The following is a 21,885-nucleotide window of genomic DNA, read 5'->3' as shown; positions in this document are numbered from 1 at the left end:
TGAAATTAAACTAAAATGTGCCGTATGACATCTGGAAAGTGGACGGTACCAATCTCTTGTGGAGGTATTGTGGCGTGGTGGAGATAAAGCACAACGTTTCTGTAGGTAATTGTGACAATTTTAATGTCATTTTGACCAATCAGAAGCATTACAAATATACAATCACACTTCAAACCAAATGTGAGTAGAATTAGAATACATATGTTTTCTATCAACTGTTCCATGACAACATGTAGCACACAGACAACATCATTACATGTACCGTGGTGACGGAGTGAACCTCTTTGTTCATGTGGACAAGGCGCCCGACGTCGGATCAGAAACTCCGAACATTTTATGGCCGCTACACTGGCGCCTAACGTAGATCTGAGAACAGTCACATTAGATTTTAGCAAAATACTCCTCATTTCCCTACTGTGTGGCACAGTAAAAGCCTTATGTTAACAGAGGCGTATATGGCATATAACTAGCGTATATAAATGACATCCTTAATTTGTCTTTGATGTTAAAATATTCTATTCTTTCTTAAATATAAACAGTAGAGATATTGTAGCATTGTTTCAGTTATGTCAATATTGACAGTCATTTGGTTATTTTCAGGATTGTGAAAGACTGAGCCGTTCGTTGTTGATTTACTGTTTCTATTTTGTTGAAAAAGCAATATTGCCTGCATGTAAACCCTGGAGGAAATTGAATATTAATTATCAATGTTAGGGTCCATTTTGTAATTGGATCTTAAGTACATGTTGATAGACTAAAAACTCATAATCACATAATACCATAATGATAACAGAGTGTAAACCATTGAAGTTTGAAAAGGTACTTTTTAAGTTTAAAAGTTCGTGGTATCAGTGCGGGAAGCTTGCTTTTTAACTGCACAACTTCAGTGTGATATCGTCAGTAATCTGACTTTTGTATCATGCATGTTTAATGGTGCTAATGATATTTTCTTTATTTCCAAATTCAGGTCAAAAGTGTGAAATATCTAACAACAGTATACAGAGGACGTCATCATGGCCGTGAACATCCCTGGACTCATCTCCGTCATCGTGTTCTACATCGTCATCCTCGTCATCGGCATCATCGCCGCGAGGAAAAGCAGATCTGACAGGGCTGAAGAATCATTCGTGGCCAACAGAAGCATGGGCCTATGGCTGGCGTCCTTCACACTTACTGGTAAGTATACACCATAGATATAGTCAGGCAGGTTACGAATGCAAGTAGGTACCACCACGATGTAAGTTTGAGGTATCCATAACTCACAAGTCACATGAAGGGTCTATTACCCTGTCACTTAGGTACCAGTATTACCTCGATACATGTAGTTCCCGTATCGGTACAACTTACATTACCACATACAGTTGTTCTTTTACTGTGTAGGTACTACTATTACTCTGACTATTAAGTGTAGGTGCTACTATTACAATGAATGACATGTATAGGTACTACTATTACAATGATTGACATGTGCGGGTTCTACTATTACAATGACTGACATGTGCGGGTTCTACTATTACTCTGACTATTAAGTGTAGGCACTACTATTACTCTGACTATTAAGAGAAGGTACTACTATTACAATGACTAACATGTGTAGGTACTACTATTACTATGACTATTAAGTGTAGGTACTACTATTACAATGGCTGACAAGTGTGGGTTCTACTTTTACAATGACTGACATGTGTGGGTTCTACTATTACATGTGTGGGTACTACTATTACAATGACTGACATGTGTGGGTTCTACTATTACATTGACTGACATATGTGGTTTCTACTATTACAATCACTTACATGTGTAGGTTCTACTATTACAATGACTGACAGGTATACGTTCTACTATTACAATCACTGACATGTGTGGGTTCTACTATTACAATCACTGACACGTGTGGGTTCTACTATTACAATGACTGACATGTACGGGTTCTACTATTACTCCGACTATGAAGTGTAGGTACTACTATTACAATGACTGACATGTGTAGGTTCTACTATTACTCTGACTATTAAGTGTAGGTACTACTGTTACAATGACTGACATCTGTGGGTTCTACTATTACAATGACTGACATGTGTGGGTTCTACTATTACGATGACGGCCTTGTGCGGGTTCTACTATTACTCCGACTATTAAGTGTCAGTACTACTATTACTCTGACTATTAAGTGTAGGTACTACTATTACAATGACTGACATGTGTGGGTTCTATTTTTACAATGACTGACATGTGTAGGTACTACTATTACTCTGACTATTAAGTGTAGGTACTACTATTACAATGACTGACATGTGCGGGCTCTACTATTACAATGACCGACTTGTGTGTGTACTACTATTACAATGACTGACATGTGTGGGTTCTACTAATACAATGACTGACATGTGTAGGTTCTACTATTACAATGACTGACATGTGTGGCTCCTACTATTACAATGACTGACATGTGTGGGTTCTCCCATTACGATGACTGCCTTGTGCGGATTCTACTATTACTCCGACTATTAAGTGTAAGTACTACTATTACTCAGACTATTAAGTGTAGGTACTACTATTACAATGACTGACATGTGTGGGTTCTACTATTTCAATGACTGACATGTGTAGGTTCTACTATTACAATGACTGACATGTGTGGGTTCTACTATTAAAATGACTGACAAGTGTGGGTTCTACTATTAAAATGACTGACAAGTGTGGGTTCTACTATTACTCTGACTATTAAGTGTAGGTTCTATTATTACAATGACTGACAAGTGTGGGTTCTACTTTTACAATGACTGAAATATTTGGGTTCCACTTTTACAATGACCGACATGTGTAGGTTCTACTATTACAATGACTGACATGAGTGGGTTCTACTATTAAAATGACTGACATGTGTAGGTTCTACTATTACAATGACTGACATGTGTGGCTTCTACTATTACAATGACTGACATGTGTAGGTTCTACTGTTACAATGACTGACACGTGTAGATTCTACTGTTACAATGACTGACAAGTGTGGGTTCTACTATTACAATGACTGACATGTGTGGGTACTACTATTACAATGACTGACATGTGTGGGTTCTACTATTACATTGACTGACATATGTGGTTTCTACTATTACAATGACTTACATGTGTAGGTTCTACTATTACAATGACTGACAGGTATACGTTCTACTATTACAATGACTGACATGTGTGGGTTCTACTATTACAATGACTGACATGTACGGGTTCTACTATTACTCCGACTATAAAGTGTAGGTACTACTATTACTCTGACTATGAAGTGTAGGTACTACTATTACAATGACTGACATGTGTAGGTTCTACTATTACCCTGACTATTAAGTGTAGGTACTACTGTTACAATGATTAACAACTGTGGGTTCTACTATTATTGTGACTATTAAGACTAGGTACTACTATTACAATGACTGACATCTGTGGGTTCTACTATTACAATGACTGACATGTGTGGGTTCTACTATTACGATGACTGCCTTGTGCGGGTTCTACTATTACTCCGAGTATTAAGTGTAAGTACTACTATTACTCTGACTATTAAGTGTAGGTACTACTATTACAATGACTGACATGTGTGGGTTCTACTTTTACAATGACTGACATGTGTAGGTTCTACTATTACTCTGACTATTAAGTGTAGGTACTACTATTACAATGACTGACATGTGCGGGCTCTACTATTACAATGACCGACATGTGTGTGTACTACTATTACAATGACTGACATGTGTGGGTTCTACTATTACAATGACTGACATGTGTAGGTTCTACTATTACAATGACTGACATGTGTGGGTTCTACTATTACAATGACTGACATGTGTGGGTTCTACTATTACAATGACTGACATGTGTGGGATTCTACTATTACAATGACTGACAGGTGTGGGTTCTACTATTACAATCACTGACATGTGTGGGTTCTACTATTACAAAGACTGCCATGTGTGGGTTCTACTATTGCAATGACTGACATGTGCAACTTCTACTATTACTCAGACTATTAAGTGTAGGTACTACTATTACAATGACTGACATGTGTGGGTTCTACTATTACAATGACTGACATGTGTAGGTTCTACTATTACAATGACTGATTATGTGTGGGTTCTACTATTACAATGACTGACATGTGTGGGTTCTACTATTACAATGACTGAAATGTTTGGGTTCTACTATTACAATGACTGACATGTGTGACATGTGGGTTCTACTATTACAATGACTGACATGTGTGGGTTCTACTATTACAATGACTGACATGTGTAGGTTCTACTATTACAATGACTGACATGTGTGGGTTCTACTATTACAATGACTGACATGTGTATGTTCTACTATTACAATGACTGACATGTGTGGCTTCTACTATTACAATGACTGACATGTGTAGGTTCTACTATTACTCTGACTATTAAGTGTAGGTACTACTATTACAATGACTGACATGTGCGGGCTCTACTATTACAATGACCGACTTGTGTGTGTACTACTATTACAATGACTGACATGTGTGGGTTCTACTATTACAATGACTGACATGTGTAGGTTCTACTATTACAATGACTGACATGTGTGGCTTCTACTATTACAATGACTGACATGTGTGGGTACTCCCATTACGATGACTGCCTTGTGCGGATTCTACTATTACTTCGACTATTAAGTGTAAGTACTACTATTACTCTGACTATTAAGTGTAGGTACTACTATTACAATGACTGACATGTGTGGGTTCTACTATTACAATGACTGACATGTGTGGGTTCTACTATTACAATGACTGACATGTGTGGGTTCTACTATTAAAATGACTGACAAGTGTGGGTTCTACTATTAACAATGACTGACAAGTGTGGGTTCTACTATTACTCTGACTATTAAGTGTAGGTTCTACTATTACAATGACTGACAAGTGTGGGTTCTACTTTTACAATGACCGACATGTGTAGGTTCTACTATTACAATGACTGACATGTGTGGGTTCTACTATTAAAATGACTGACATGTGTAGGTTCTACTATTACAATGACTGACATGTGTGGGTTCTACTATTACAATGACTGACATGTGTAGGTTCTACTATTACAATGACTTACATGTGTGGCTTCTACTATTACAATGACTGACATGTGTGTGGGTTCTACTATTACAATGACTGACATGTGTGGGTTCTACTGTTACAATGACTGACATGTGTGGGTTCTACTATTACAATGACTGACATGTGTCGGTACTACTATTACAATGACTGACATGTGTGGGTTCTACTATTACATTGACTGACATGTGTGGTTTCTACTATTACAATGACTGACATGTGTAGGTTCTACTATTACAATCACTGACATGTGTGGGTTCTACTATTACAATGACTGACATGTGTGGGTTCTACTATTACAAAGACTGACATGTACGGGTTCTACTATTACTCCGACTATGACAGTGTAGGTACTACTATTACTCTGACTATGAAGTGTAGGTTCTACTATTACAATGACTGACATGTGTAGGTTCTACTATTACTCTGACTATTAAGTGTTGGTACTACTGTTACAATGACTGACAAGTGTGGGTTCTACTATTATTGTGACTATTAAGTCTAGGTACTACTATTACAATGACTGACATCTGTGGGTTCTACTATTACAATGACTGACATGTGTGGGTTCTACTATTACGATGACTGACTTGTGCGGGTTCTACTATTACTCCGAGTATTAAGTGTAAGTACTACTATTACTCTGACTATTAAGTGTAGGTACTACTATTACAATGACTGACATGTGTGGGTTCTACTTTTACAATGACTGACATGTGTAGGTTCTACTATTACTCTGACTATTAAGTGTAGGTACTACTATTACAATGACTGACATGTGCGGGCTCTACTATTACAATGACCGACATGTGTGTGTACTACTATTACAATGACTGACATGTGTGGGTTCTACTGTTACAATGACTGACATGTGTAGGTTCTACTATTACAATCACTGACATGTGTGGCTTCTACTATTACAATGACTGACATGTGTCGGTTCTGCTATTACAATGACTGACACATGTGGATTCTACTATTCCAATGACTGACAGGTGTACGTTCTACTATTACAATCACTGACATGTGTGGGTTCTACTATTTCAAAGACTGCCATGTGTGGGTTCTACTATTGCAATGACTGACATGTGCAACTTCTACTATTACTCAGACTATTAAGTGTAGGTACTACTATTACAATGACTGACATGTGTAGGTTCTACCTTTACAATGACTCACATGTGTAGGTTCTACTATTACTCTGACTATTAAGTGTAGGTTCTACTATTACAATGACTGACAAGTGTGGGTTCTACTTTTACAATGACTGACATGTGTAGGTTCTACTATTACAATCACTGACATGTGTGGCTTCTACTATTACAATGACTGACATGTGTCGGTTCTGCTATTACAATGACTGACACGTGTGGATTCTACTATTCCAATGACTGACAGGTGTGCGTTCTACTATTACAATCACTGACATGTGTGGGTTCTACTATTTCAAAGACTGCCATGTGTGGGTTCTACTATTGCAATGACTGACATGTGCAACTTCTACTATTACTCAGACTATTAAGTGTGGGTACTACTATTACAATGACTGACATGTGTGGGTTCTACCTTTACAATGACTGACATGTGTAGGTTCTACTATTACAATGACTATTAGTGTGTAGGTTCTACTATTACAATGACTGACAAGTGTGGGTTCTACTTTTACAATGACTGAAATATTTGGGTTCTACTATTACAATGACCGACATGTGTAGGTTCTACAATTACAATGACTGACATGTGTGGGTTCTACTATTAAAATGACTGACATGTATAGGTTCTACTATTACAATGACTGACATGTGTGGGTTCTACTGTTACAATGACTGACAAGTGTAGGTTCTACTATTACAATGACTGACATGTGTGGCTTCTACTATTACAATCACTGACATGTGTAGGTTCTACTGTTACAATGACTGACACGTGTAGATTCTACTGTTAGAATGACTGACAAGTGTGGGTTCTACTATTACAATGACTGACATGTGTGGGTACTACTATTACAATGACTGACATGTGTGGGTTCTACTATTACATTGACTGACATATGTGGTTTCTACTATTACAATGACTTACATGTGTAGGTTCTACTATTACAATGACTGACTGGTATACGTTCTACTATTACAATGACTGACATGTGTGGGTTCTACTATTACAATGACTGACATGTGTGGGTTCTACTATTAAAATGACTGACATGTGTGGCTTCTACTATTACAATGACTGACATGTGTAGGTTCTACTGTTACAATGACTGACACGTGTAGATTCTACTATTACAATGACTGACATGTGTGGGTTCTACTATTACATTGACTGACATATGTGGTTTCTACTATTACAATGACTTACATGTGTAGGTTCTACTATTACAATGACCGACATGTGTAGGTTCTACAATTACAATGACTGACATGTGTGGGTTCTACTATTACAATGACTGACATGTGTGGGTTCTACTGTTACAATGACTGACAAGTGTAGGTTCTACTATTACAATGACTGACATGTGTGGCTTCTACTATTACAATGACTGACATGTGTAGGTTCTACTGTTACAATGACTGACACGTGTAGATTCTACTGTTACAATGACTGACAAGTGTGGGTTCTACTATTACAATGACTGACATGTGTGGGTACTACTATTACAATGACTGACATGTGTGGGTTCTACTATTACATTGACTGACATATGTGGTTTCTACTATTACAATGACTTACATGTGTAGGTTCTACTATTACAATGACTGACTGGTATACGTTCTACTATTAAAATGACTGACATGTGTGGGTTCTACTATTGCAATGACTGACATGTGTGGGTTCTACTATTAAAATGACTGACATGTGTGGCTTCTACTATTACAATGACTGACATGTGTGGGTTCTACTATTACAATGACTGACACGTGTAGATTCTACTATTACAATGACTGACATGTGTGGGTTCTACTATTACATTGACTGACATATGTTGTTTCTACTATTACAATGACTTACATGTGTAGGTTCTACTATCACAATGACTGACAGGTATACGTTCTACTATTACAATCACTGACATGTGTGGGTTCTACTATTACAATGACTGACATGTGTGGCTTCTACTATTACTCCGACTATGACGTGTAGGTACTACTATTACTCTGACTATGAAGTGTAGGTACTACTATTACAATGACTGACATGTGTAGGTTCTACTATTACTCTGACTATTAAGTGTTGGTACTACTGTTACAATGACTGACAAGTGTGGGTTCTACTATTATTGTGACTATTAAGTCTAGGTACTACTATTACAATGACTGACATCTGTGGGTTCTACTATTACAATGACTGACATGTGTGGGTTCTACTATTACGATGACTGCCTTGTGCGGGTTCTACTATTACTCCGAGTATTAAGTGTAAGTACTACTATTACTCTGACTATTAAGTGTAGGTACTACTATTACAATGACTGACATGTGTGGGTTCTACTTTTACAATGACTGACATGTGTAGGTTCTACTATTACTCTGACTATTAAGTGTAGGTACTACTATTACAATGACTGACATGTGCGGGCTCTACTATTACAATGACCGACATGTGTGTGTACTACTATTACAATGACTGACTGACATGTGTGGGTTCTACTGTTACAATGACTGACATGTGTAGGTTCTACTATTACAATCACTGACATGTGTGTGGCTTCTACTATTACAATGACTGACATGTGTCGGTTCTGCTATTACAATGACTGACACGTGTGGATTCTACTATTCCAATGACTGACAGGTGTACGTTCTACTATTACAATCACTGACATGTGTGGGTTCTAGTATTTCAAAGACTGCCATGTGTGGGTTCTACTATTGCAATGACTGACATGTGCAACTTCTACTATTACTCAGACTATTAAGTGTAGGTACTACTATTACAATGACTGACATGTGTGGGTTCTACCTTTACAATGACTCACATGTGTAGGTTCTACTATTACTCTGACTTTTAAGTGTAGGTTCTACTATTACAATGACTGACAAGTGTGGGTTCTACTTTTACAATGACTGACATGTGTAGGTTCTACTATTACAATCACTGACATGTGTGGCTTCTACTATTACAATGACTGACATGTGTCGGTTCTGCTATTACAATGACTGACACGTGTGGATTCTACTATTCCAATGACTGACAGGTGTGCGTTCTACTATTACAATCACTGACATGTGTGGGTTCTACTATTTCAAAGACTGCCATGTGTGGGTTCTACTATTGCAATGACTGACATGTGCAACTTCTACTATTACTCAGACTATTAAGTGTAGGTACTACTATTACAATGACTGACATGTGTGGGTTCTACCTTTACAATGACTGACATGTGTAGGTTCTACTATTACTCTGACTATTAAGTGTAGGTTCTACTATTACAATGACTGACAAGTGTGGGTTCTACTTTTACAATGACTGAAATATTTGGGTTCTACTTTTACAATGACCGACATGTGTAGGTTCTACTATTACAATGACTGACATGTGTGGGTTCTACTATTAAAATGACTGACATGTATAGGTTCTACTATTACAATGACTGACATGTGTGGGTTCTACTGTTACAATGACTGACAAGTGTAGGTTCTACTATTACAATGACTGACATGTGTGGCTTCTACTATTACAATGACCGACATGTGTAGGTTCTACTATTACTCTGACTATTAAGTGTAGGTACTACTATTACAATGACTGACATGTGCGGGCTCTACTATTACAATGACCGACTTGTGTGTGTACTACTATTACAATAACTGACATGTGTGGGTTCTACTATTACAATGACTGACATGTGTAGGTTCTACTATTACAATGACTGACATGTGTAGGTTCTACTATTACAATGACTGACATGTGTGGTTTCTCCCATTACGATGACTGCCTTGTGCGGATTCTACTATTACTTCGACTATTAAGTGTAAGTACTACTATTACTCTGACTATTAAGTGTAGGTACTACTATTACAATGACTGACATGTGTGGGTTCTACTATTTCAATGACTGACATGTGTGGGTTCTACTAGTACAATGACTGACATGTGTGGGTTCTACTATTACAATGACTAACATGTGTCGGTTCTGCTATTACAATGACTGACACGTGTGGATTCTACTATTCCAATGACTGACAGGTGTGCGTTCTACTATTACAATCACTGACATGTGTGGGTTCTACTATTTCAAAGACTGCCATGTGTGGGTTCTACTATTGCAATGACTGACATGTGCAACTTCTACTATTACTCAGACTATTAAGTGTAGGTACTACTATTACAATGACTGACATGTGTGGGTTCTACCTTTACAATGACTCACATGTGTAGGTTCTACTATTACTCTGACTATTAAGTGTAGGTTCTACTATTACAATGACTGACAAGTGTGGGTTCTACTTTTACAATGACTGAAATATTTGGGTTCTACTATTACAATGACCGACATGTGTAGGTTCTACTATTACAATGACTGACATGTGTGGGTTCTACTATTAAAATGACTGACATGTATATGGGTTCTACTATTACAATGACTGACATATGTGGGTTCTACTGTTACAATGACTGACAAGTGTAGGTTCTACTATTACAATGACTGACATGTGTGGCTTCTACTATTACAATGACCGACATGTGTAGGTTCTACTATTACTCTGACTATTAAGTGTAGGTACTACTATTACAATGACTGACATGTGCGGTTCTCTACTATTACAATGACCGACTTGTGTGTGTACTACTATTACAATGACTGACATGTGTGGGTTCTACTATTACAATGACTGACATGTGTAGGTTCTACTATTACAATGACTGACATGTGTAGGTTCTACTATTACAATGACTGACATGTGTGGTTTCTCCCATTACGATGACTGCCTTGTGCGGATTCTACTATTACTTCGACTATTAAGTGTAAGTACTACTATTACTCTGACTATTAAGTGTAGGTACTACTATTACAATGACTGACATGTGTGGGTTCTACTATTTCAATGACTGACATGTGTGGGTTCTACTAGTACAATGACTGACATGTGTGGGTTCTACTATTACAATGACTGACAAGTGTGGGTTCTACTATTAAAATGACTGACAAGTGTGGGTTCTACTATTACTCTGACTATTAAGTGTAGGTTCTACTATTACAATGACTGACAAGTGTGGGTTCTACTTTTACAATGACTGAAATATTTGGGTTCTACTTTTACAATGACCGACATGTGTAGGTTCTACTATTACAATGACTGACATGTGTGGGTTCTACTATTAAAATGAATGACATCTGTAGGTTCTACTATTACAATGACTGACATGTGTGGGTTCTACTATTACAATGACTGACATGTGTAGGTTCTACTATTACAATGACTGACATGTGTGGCTTCTACTATTACAATGACTGACATGTGTAGGTTCTACTGTTACAATGACTGACACGTGTGGATTCTACTGTTACAATGACTGACATGTGTGGGTTCTACTATTACAATGACTGACATGTGTCGGTACTACTATTACAATGACTGACATGTGTGGGTTCTACTATTACATTGACTGACATATGTGGTTTCTACTATTACAATGACTTACATGTGTAGGTTCTACTATTACAATCACTGACATGTGTGGGTTCTACTATTACAATGACTGACATGTGTGGGTTCTACTATTACAATGACTGACATGTACGGGTTCTACTATTACTCCGACTATGAAGTGTAGGTACTACTATTACTCTGACTATGAAGTGTAGGTACTACTATTACAATGACTGACATGTGTAGGTTCTACTATTACTCTGACTATTAAGTGTAGGTACTACTGTTACAATGACTGACAAGTGTGGGTTCTACTATTATTGTGACTATTAAGTCTAGGTACTACTATTACAATGACTGACATCTGTGGGTTCTACTATTACAATGACTGACATGTGTGGGTTCTACTATTACGATGACTGCCTTGTGCGGGTTCTACTATTACTCCGAGTATTAAGTGTAAGTACTACTATTACTCTGACTATTAAGTGTAGGTACTACTATTACAATGACTGACATGTGTGGGTTCTACTTTTACAATGACTGACATGTGTAGGTTCTACTATTACTCTGACTATTAAGTGTAGGTACTACTATTACAATGACCGACATGTGTGTGTACTACTATTACAATGACTGACATGTGTGGGTTCTACTGTTACAATGACTGACATGTGTAGGTTCTACTATTACAATCACTGACATGTGTGGCTTCTACTATTACAATGACTGACATGTGTCGGTTCTGCTATTACAATGACTGACACGTGTGGATTCTACTATTCCAATGACCGACAGGTGTACGTTCTACTATTACAATCACTGACATGTGTGGGTTCTACTATTTCAAAGACTGCCATGTGTGGGTTCTACTATTGCAATGACTGACATGTGCAACTTCTACTATTACTCAGACTATTAAGTGTAGGTACTACTATTACAATGACTGACATGTGTGGGTTCTACCTTTACAATGACTCACATGTGTAGGTTCTACTATTACTCTGACTATTAAGTGTAGGTTCTACTATTACAATGACTGACAAGTGTGGGTTCTACTTTTACAATGACTGAAATATTTGGGTTCTACTATTACAATGACCGACATGTGTAGGTTCTACTATTACAATGACTGACATGTGTGGGTTCTACTATTAAAATGACTGACATGTATAGGTTCTACTATTACAATGACTGACATGTGTGGGTTCTACTGTTACAATGACTGACAAGTGTAGGTTCTACTATTACAATGACTGACATGTGTGGCTTCTACTATTACAATGACCGACATGTGTAGGTTCTACTATTACTCTGACTATTAAGTGTAGGTACTACTATTACAATGACTGACATGTGTGGGTTCTACTGTTACAATGACTGACAAGTGTAGGTTCTACTATTACAATGACTGACATGTGTGGCTTCTACTATTACAATGACCGACATGTGTAGGTTTTACTATTTCTCTGACTATTAAGTGCAGGTACTACTATTACAATGACTGACATGTGTGGGTTCTAACTTTTACAATGACTCACATGTGTAGGTTCTACTATTTCTCTGACTATTAAGTGTAGGTACTACTATTACAATGACTGACATGTGCGGGCTCTACTATTACAATGACCGACATGTGTGTGTACTACTATTACAATGACTGACATGTGTAGGTTCTACTATTACAATGACCGACATGTGTGTGTACTATTATTACAATGACTGACATGTGTAGGTTCTACTATTACAGTGACTGACATGTGTGGGTTCTACTATTACAATGACTGACATGTGTAGGTACTACTGTAGCAAGAATTGACATGTGTGGGTTCCACTATTACAATGGCCGACATGTGTAGGTTCTACTATTACAATGACTGACATGTGTGGGTTCTACTATTACAATGACTGACATGTGCGGGGTCTACTATTACAATGACTGACATGTGTAGGTTCTACTATTACATTGACTGACATGTGTAGGTTCTACTATTACTATGACTTACATGTTGGGGTATTAGTTTTACAATGACTGACATGTGTAGGTTCTACTATTACAATGACTGACATGTGTGGATTCTACTATTACAATGACTGACGTGTACGTTCTACTATTACAATGACTGACATGTGTAGGTTCTACTATTTCAATGACTGACATGTGTGGGTTCTACTATTACAATGACTGACATGTGTGGGTTCTACTATTAAAATGACTGACATGTGTGGGTTCTACTATTAAAATGACTGACAAGTGTGGGTCTACTATTACAATGACTGACATCTGTAGGTTCTACTATTACAATGACTGACATGTGTAGGTTCTACTATTACAATGACTGACATGTGTAGCTTCTACTATTGCAATGACATACATGTGTGGGTTCTACTATTACCATTACCCATATGTGTAGGTTCTACTATTAAAATGACTGACATGTGTAGGTTCTACTATTACAATGACTCACATGTGTGGGTACTACTATTACAATGACTGACATGTGTGAGTTCTTCTATTACAATGACTGACATGTGTGGGTATTACTTTTACAATGACTGACATGTGTGGGTTCTGCTATTGCAATGACTGACATGTGTGGGTACCACTATTACAATGACTGACCTGTGTTGGTACTACTATTACAATGACTGATAGTGTTGTTTTATCCCCTCAGTAACATGAAAGTACTAACTGCCTCTTGGGAGAATGAGCTGAGATTTATAGTGACGGTATTTGAGCCACATTGTGATTAAAAGAACTAGAATAGATTTAAAACTAACATGTAACCTCAGAATTATTTCTCTATTGAAGATAATTGCTCGGCATTGAGGGTAGATTTCCATGGTAGTGGCCATTTGGACTACAGTAGGTTTGCTTCCTGCGTGGACCGCAGCTGTATTTATTCCATTCCTACAATCGCTGGCTATTGTAGTTGTAGCCAAAATTATAACAAATTCAATCAAAGTTTACATTGTCATTATTTTAAAATGATAGTTTTCCCGAAAGAACACGAACATATTTCATATCTCACCACCAACCAGTTGTTTTGTGTAAAAAAATATAAAAAAACAATTCAAACCCTCATTTCAAAATATAAATTGCAGGTATTATGTTGATGGCATGGTTCAGAATGGAGCTATGCAAACATTATGACATTCAAGCTTACCTTTCTTTACTGGTGTTTGAAACTATGTAGTTCGCTTTTCTGCAGATAACAGGTCGGTTAACAAGTATCTATGTGATTAATGATAATGTGTTTTAACACGTCTTCAGCAACCAACATCGGGGGAGGCTACATCAACGGCACAGCGGAAGCCATGGCATACAGCGGCCTCATCTGGACCAATGCCCCCATTTTATACAGCTTATCCATGATCGTTGGTGAGAGGATTTCAACGACACTCAGTGAAAATATACAGACATATAATGAATGGATGAAAGAATGAATGAATGAATGAATGAATGAATGAATGTCTTTATTTCCTCCAAAAGTATATTCGAAGATTACATAAACAAACATCAGTTAGTTACATATATCCACATATGATATGTACAAAGCACGGATATTCACAACAATGATAGTTCAGAAAGTATACATCAAGGAATTCTTTAAAGAATAGATGTAGTTCGAAAAATGCAGTATGATCGTTTGCCATGCTGTTTCATGAAGGCCAGGGATGTGAAGTTTTGCACCACAAAACAGTACAAGGGCATCTTCATCATCAAGCATTTCAATTAAGACATATAATTCTGCGTCCAGTAGGTCAAGTAGCGTCATATAAAAGTTATTTATTTGGTTCATTACAGATTCACAATGCAAAATGATGTGGGCATCGTGGCCATAGCAGTACTTATTACCAAGCATACATTCTTTTGAGAATTTGGCTTTAGAACCGACTAGTACAGCAAGTTGTATATGGTCTTTATATTCTGGGTACAGATACATTAGAGTGTAAAGTCTATGTAGATTCAGTGTTTGATGGATTACAGCATATCTGGACATATCCTCTCTAATGGAGAGTCTCAATTTCCATTGAGCCTCTTCATAAGAGAAGACAGAGCTTATAACTATTTTGCGCAAAAACTGTCTTTGACGGAAAAATACCAGTTTGCACGTAAGTTGATACATAGTCCAGCAGGTTATACTTCCGTGATGTACATAACAGAGTGTTGCAAATACTGCGTGAGCTAATATTTAAGTGAACAGTGAGTGCTAAAAATGCACAGAACAGTGTTTTCGTTGATGAATTACAGGCGTTATTACATAATCTTCCAAGGAATAATAATCTACACTTGTCAATGTACCCAACCATTGTCCAGAGACCTAGGTTGGCACATACATAAACTGTTGGCATACGTCTGTTGAACCCTTGAATACATTTACCGAAATATCGTTGGGTATTTTCCACCAAATCAATGTTTTTGCCATATAGCGTAGGCATGGTTTCACAACCATAGAAGCTTGTAGGTAAAATCATTCTTTTCCATATATTAACACATGTAACTGGATGTAAGTCAGTACTGTTAAGACCCAATGAGCGCAAGGAATTTATGGTTTGCCTGGCCTTTTGACAGTTAGCGAAAACTCTATCTTTACAAGACAGATCTGATGAGAGTAGGATACCACCATATTTTACTGATGGACTTATATTAATAGAGGTGTCGCAAAAGGAGAATGTGAGCTCAGGACAAGATTGTTTCCCTTTCCGAAAAACTACAACAGTGCTTTTCGATGCATTATATGTTAGGCGCCATCTGGAAGCATATTCTGAAACAATATGAAGTGAATTCTGCAGCCCAGACGGAGTGGTACTTAACAGTGTCGTATCATCGGCTAACAGGACTGATGGTACATCAATACCATATACACATATACCATTGTTACTAAGTCTTAATTCAGTTAGTAAATCGTTTATGAAGACAAGGAAGAACCATGCAGACAAGACTCTACCTTGCCCTACACCTTGTTTTACTTCAAATGTGTCTGAGCTATTTCCGTTGTACATTACAAAAGAAGAGCTGCAGGTGTAGCTGTGATATAGCAGATTCCACATTTTACCCGTTATACCAAAATTGTGGAGTTTTAAGAATAGACCGCCATGACGGATGCGATCAAAAGCTTTCTCATTATCGAGAAAAGCTGAGAAAACTTGGGAGCCACGCTCAGCATAATATGTTACGCAATCATTGAGCATGAACGTCGACATAATTGCACCATGTTCTTTTCTAAATCCAAACTGTAGAGGGTCTGGAAAGTGGGGATTAATATGGCTTATATAACATTGTAGACGTGACAGTAATAGTTTTTCAAATAGTTTCCCTATACAGGAGGTTAGGGTGATACCTCTGTAGTTTTGGGGATCACATTTTGCACCTTTTCCTTTATAAAGTGGAACAATCATACCCAGTCTAAAGATATTAGGAAATTACACAGCTTTCATAATTGCGTTGTATAAAACGCAGAGCTTATCGACCAGTACGTCATCTCCATAGATAAGATGTTCATTGTTTACGTGATCTGGTCCAGGGGATTTGTTACGCTTTAGATTAACCAGATGTTGTTTTAACTCTGATGGCTGGATATCGGCATATAGTACAGCGTCAGCAGCAGTAGAATCAACAGGTTGTGAAATTATATCTGCCAGTTTGATATCAACAGATGCTTTAAATTCATCATCAAAAGTTTCAGCATGATGTGGTATGGCGAGGTTAGCATAGTAAGCACCCCACAGGTTACATATGGCCTCTGGTGTGTCCGCGTGGGTATTGTTAAACACTAATTGGTCAACTGTTGACCGCGGGCACAAACAACGAGCTAACTCCCGAACACGCCTCCCCTTGATTGTGCAGTCGGTTCCTGCGGCACGTATCAGATATTAGGGAGCTGTTCTCCCCAGGAAACCGCTCAGGGAGTAATGGCGGATTCCCCTGACGGGACGACATTTACATCTTTGATCCAGTACAATGTCTGTCTTGGACAAATCCTCGATACCCTAACTTTACCATGTCTATAGCCAATCCTTTATTCTCTCAGTTATTATATACTAGTACTAAATATTTATTTAGAAGTGTCTTGCCAACTTGGCGTTCGGTTTAAACAGGTGTTCCTGCAGCCTTATCAAATACTGTTCTCAACCATTTATTATGTCGAATCTACTGAAAGGAGAGCAGAAACATTACGATTTTTTTACAGTGTAGAGTTTGAAACAGCTGAAACATCTTTATTGGTAAAAGGGTTTCAAATTCATAGTTGATGAAATTGCAGCATTTCTATTGGTCGGGGAATATATTTAAACCATGATTCATTCAAATCAACTGAAATACATTCACAGTTGGAGTGTTCTATGCGCCTAAGATGAGGAAAGGAAGGTACATCACCATGTTTGACCCAATCCAGAAAAAGCTGGGAGATCGGGCAGGAAGTCTGCTCTTCTTCCCGCAGTTCATGGGAGACGTTTTCTGGACAGCAGCCATCTTGTCAGCTCTGGGTAAAACTGTTACATTTGTTATTTAAAACTATGGTCATATAACATATGCTTTTCACCAATTTGAGGCATGATTCTCGTACAATTCATCTGCATAAGATTTGCAGTTGGTTCCCCCAAGCTAGTGGTGAAATTCATCTTCGATGTAACCATATATGCATATATAACATATAGCGAGTGCTTTAAGTGAGTCTAAACTTTTGATGGGTAGTATATATTTGGGATTACAGACTCGAGCACAGTTGTGGGTTGAGTCACATCTCTGTATTTTACCGAAAAACGTGTAATCCCAAATACAACACATGCATGTGTAACACTGTTATCTAAATAGCATTGTGTTTCCATAACTATGATCATACGAGTATAATGAGTGGCTGCGTGTCAGCAGCATGTACTAATGCGCCATAAACTGGCGCGCTACCGGTAAGGCAACACATGTTTACCTCTTTCTCGAACAACCTCGCGATCATGGTTTCCATGATCCATTCACACAATTTCTTACCGACATGTTGCCCTTCACAGTAGTGGATTCTCTTTCCTTGGAAGACTGGTTAATCTCCAGATTTAACGTTTCTGCGGCTTTGTAAAACTCTCCAGTCACGAGGGTGATGTATGCAAAGCAATGGTCAAGTAGTGGTGGTTTATTTCAGAAAAGTAATATAGGCCATGGGCCCAGGTTACACATTGAGAATTACAGAGTAAGAACGTATATTATAATGAACACTGTCTCAGTGACATAGCTTGATATATATATGCTGATAAATGTTTTTAGATGCTTGCATTTGATGATTGCAGAAGCCTATTAGATTTGTGGATGGTCATGATCCTAAATATTTGACTGTCGACGCCCAACAAATAGAAGAATAATGTGTTAAATATATACAAGGTTGATTATATGATCACCTTCTTGAACTGTGCCATCCATTTACCGATGAAACAATGTACAGTTTACTTTAACTTATTTCTTGCGTTACAGGGTCCACCATGTCCCTCATCCTGGATCTGGACCCCGTTCTATCCATCATCGTGTCCAGCTGTGTGGCCGTGTTCTACACTTTCATAGGAGGCCTGTACTCTGTGGCCTACACTGATGTCATCCAGCTCATCTGTCTTTGCGTGGGGCTGGTAAGGATATAACATTAAGGCCAACCTCAAGCTCTGAAGGCGTCTTTGGGGCACATGGATGGTGTTGTTTTTCACTGTGAAAAGATAAGATAAGCTAGAACAAGATCATTTACCAACTGGACAATTTGTCTCAAAATTAAATGAACATGTAGCATGACACATAAAATACCGAAAATTATATACAGGACATATGTCAACGAAATTGTTTTAAGTATGTAAGGTTTTGGAAGGCGCTAAAATTTCACAGAAATCATGGTCTAAATATATGCAGCAGTGACATTCTTAATGTAGAAAGCTCTGATAATGGATTATGGAGAGTATACAATGTAACTTAAAACACAAATGAATTAAATCCCCAAAGCACGGACACTGGCTGGAATAAATGATTAACAAGATAAAAGTAATTACGTCGCTGCGAAAAGTGCAACACTGAAAGGTGACCTTGTTTAGTTGTCAAGAAATAAAAATAGCCTGCTGAATTGTTTTCAAAGATTGATTCACCGCTGGCATATCTGAGGGTGTTGTATATGTTCCAGATTGTGTCATGTCCGTTTGCCTTCTTCCACCCATCTGTTGACGTGTCCAGAATCCAGGACACGTGGGTGGGTGAAATGCCCACAAACAAAATTGGTATATATGCAGATCTCTGTTGTCAAATCTTGGGTGGCGGTCTAACATGGCAGGTATGCTAGATATTTGTTATCATCATATATCAAATCATTGTCGACTACTTATTTCGGAAAGTATGTCCTATTTCGAGGTCGGAAGGTTGAAATAGCCCAGTGTAGCTGGCAACTACGCCTTCAAAGACGTCACTCCTTCTGGGTGTTTACCGTGATGCTCTTTGTGCGCTATTTCGTCAATAGTATATAAGTTGCAGACGTTGACAGTTACGTGAACCCAGAATGCTTCTGTTACCTACCGTATGATTTCGATCCTTTCTGATCAGCGTGATTTAGCAGTGTGACTAAATGAGAATAGTATTTGAGCGTCGCACACCGACCGTGGGTGAGTGAGCTGCCCACAAAAGGGATCTCTGTTCTCAGCTTATATTATGAGGACTATCTTCCTTGTTCATCCTCCAACATGAATAAGATGTAGACATCGTGCGTTTTCTGTTTTATAAAACACTATACACAATCTGATATCTGATAATAATTACAACTAGGATCCTATGGGCATTATATCAATATTGACATCCTATATTTATCCAGGTTTTCTACCAGAGAATATTGGCTTGCAAGACACCCAGTGTTGCTCGGACAGGTTCCATTGTGGCAGCGGTTAATAGCTTACTTCTAGCCATACCCCCGGCAGCTATCGGAGTAGTCGGGGCAGCCGCAGGTCAGGATGTCAACGATAATTTTACAATAATCTTCAAAAGTCATCCCTGAACTCATCTCTGAACCCATCAATGGATAAGTCGTTAAGATGAAATTGCACACACATAGTTGGCATTGACAGTTATAAGTTTTAGTCATATGTATTAGATACTTATAAATTCATTTTGTAGATTGGAATGCCACGTCCTACGAAGGCGAAATCCCAATACCACAAGAATATCACAGCTTTATCCTTCCCATGGTGCTCAACTACCTGTGTCCACTTCCGGTGGCAGTGTTGGGACTGGGTGTGGTGGCTGCTGCTGTAATGTCATCTGCCGACTCCTCGGTCCTCTCCAGTGGAACCATCTTTGCTAAGAATATCTACAAAGATGTCATACGTCCACAGGTACTTTTGAAAATTCGTATTACAAAATTAAACAGCATGGTCATGCATTATAATAAAATCTTAAAATTTAACAAGAAACGGATGAGCCTGAAGAATATCATGCAATTCATTCTGTATTCAATATTGTTACTAATTGTAAATATCGATGTCCTTCTTAGGCCAGCGACCGAGAAGTGGTTTGGATCTTGAGAGTAGGTATCCTGGTCACTGGTACATTGTCCTGCGTCCTAGCCATCATGGTGAAGTCAGTATACGGACTGTTCTACTTGTGCTCCGACCTCATGTACGTCATTCTGTTCCCCCAATTCACCTGCGTTCTCTGGGTCGGGTTCACCAACACCTACGGCTCTCTCACCGGCTACATCCTCAGCCTCTTTCTGAGAGTGGCGGCTGGGGACGGCCTTCTGGGAATACCAGCCCTCATTCACTTTCCACTTTACTCAGAAGCTGATGGTCAATTGTTCCCAGTCAAGACCCTGGCGATGATAGTCAACTTTGCAGGAATCATATCTGTGTCAGCGTTCACAAGGCATATGTTCCGACGAGGCTGGCTGTCAACCCGATGGGATGTGTTTAATGTGATAAAGAGAGAAAAGGACGCCAAGAGAGCTGAAGAACGAGAAGAAAGTCTTATGATGAAGGAACGAGATGATAGTAACGGAGACATTGACAACGCACAAAATCAGAAGATGAATCTTAGGTATAACGACATGCACTGACTAAAATGGATAAAATTGTTGGTATGCTCCAACGTAATATCTGGAAACTAGTGTTAACGTACTCACTCGGTCATAACATACATGTTATCCATTAGAACCACAACCA

At 38.2% G+C, this 21,885-nt stretch overlaps 1 protein-coding gene and 1 long non-coding RNA gene across 2 annotated transcripts; both read left to right on the top strand.

Annotated features, from left to right (window-relative positions):
- Nucleotides 1-18,179: 18,179 nt before the first annotated feature.
- Nucleotides 18,180-19,946, top strand: LOC124290230. The gene is made up of 3 exons (XR_006901860.1): nucleotides 18,180-18,207; nucleotides 19,181-19,329; nucleotides 19,866-19,946. It is a non-coding gene; the product is annotated as an uncharacterized LOC124290230 (long non-coding RNA).
- Nucleotides 19,947-20,300: 354 nt separating this feature from the next.
- On the top strand, nucleotides 20,301-21,779 carry LOC124290219 (high affinity choline transporter 1-like). The gene is made up of 3 exons (XM_046726932.1): nucleotides 20,301-20,337; nucleotides 20,843-21,060; nucleotides 21,219-21,779. The coding sequence occupies exons 1-3, from the start codon at nucleotides 20,301-20,303 to the stop codon at nucleotides 21,777-21,779; spliced, it is 816 nt and encodes a 271-aa protein (XP_046582888.1).
- Nucleotides 21,780-21,885: the final 106 nt, after the last annotated feature.

The sequence above is a fragment of the Haliotis rubra genome, unplaced genomic scaffold (genome assembly GCF_003918875.1).
Source record: "Haliotis rubra isolate DU_JTF1 unplaced genomic scaffold, ASM391887v1 Scf46, whole genome shotgun sequence".
NCBI classification, from domain to species: Eukaryota; Metazoa; Mollusca; class Gastropoda; order Lepetellida; family Haliotidae; genus Haliotis; species Haliotis rubra.
Note: the sequence above shows the minus strand (reverse complement) of the source record. Positions and strands in the feature narration are given on the sequence as shown.

Coding starts and splice junctions, on each gene's coding strand:
- LOC124290219 (XM_046726932.1), top strand. CDS start 20,301: ATGAGAATAGTATTTGAGCGTCGCACACCGACCGTGG. Junction 20,338..20,842: donor GCGTCGCACACCGACCGTGG/GTGAGTGAGCTG, acceptor TTCATTTTGTAG/ATTGGAATGCCACGTCCTAC. Junction 21,061..21,218: donor AAGATGTCATACGTCCACAG/GTACTTTTGAAA, acceptor TGTCCTTCTTAG/GCCAGCGACCGAGAAGTGGT.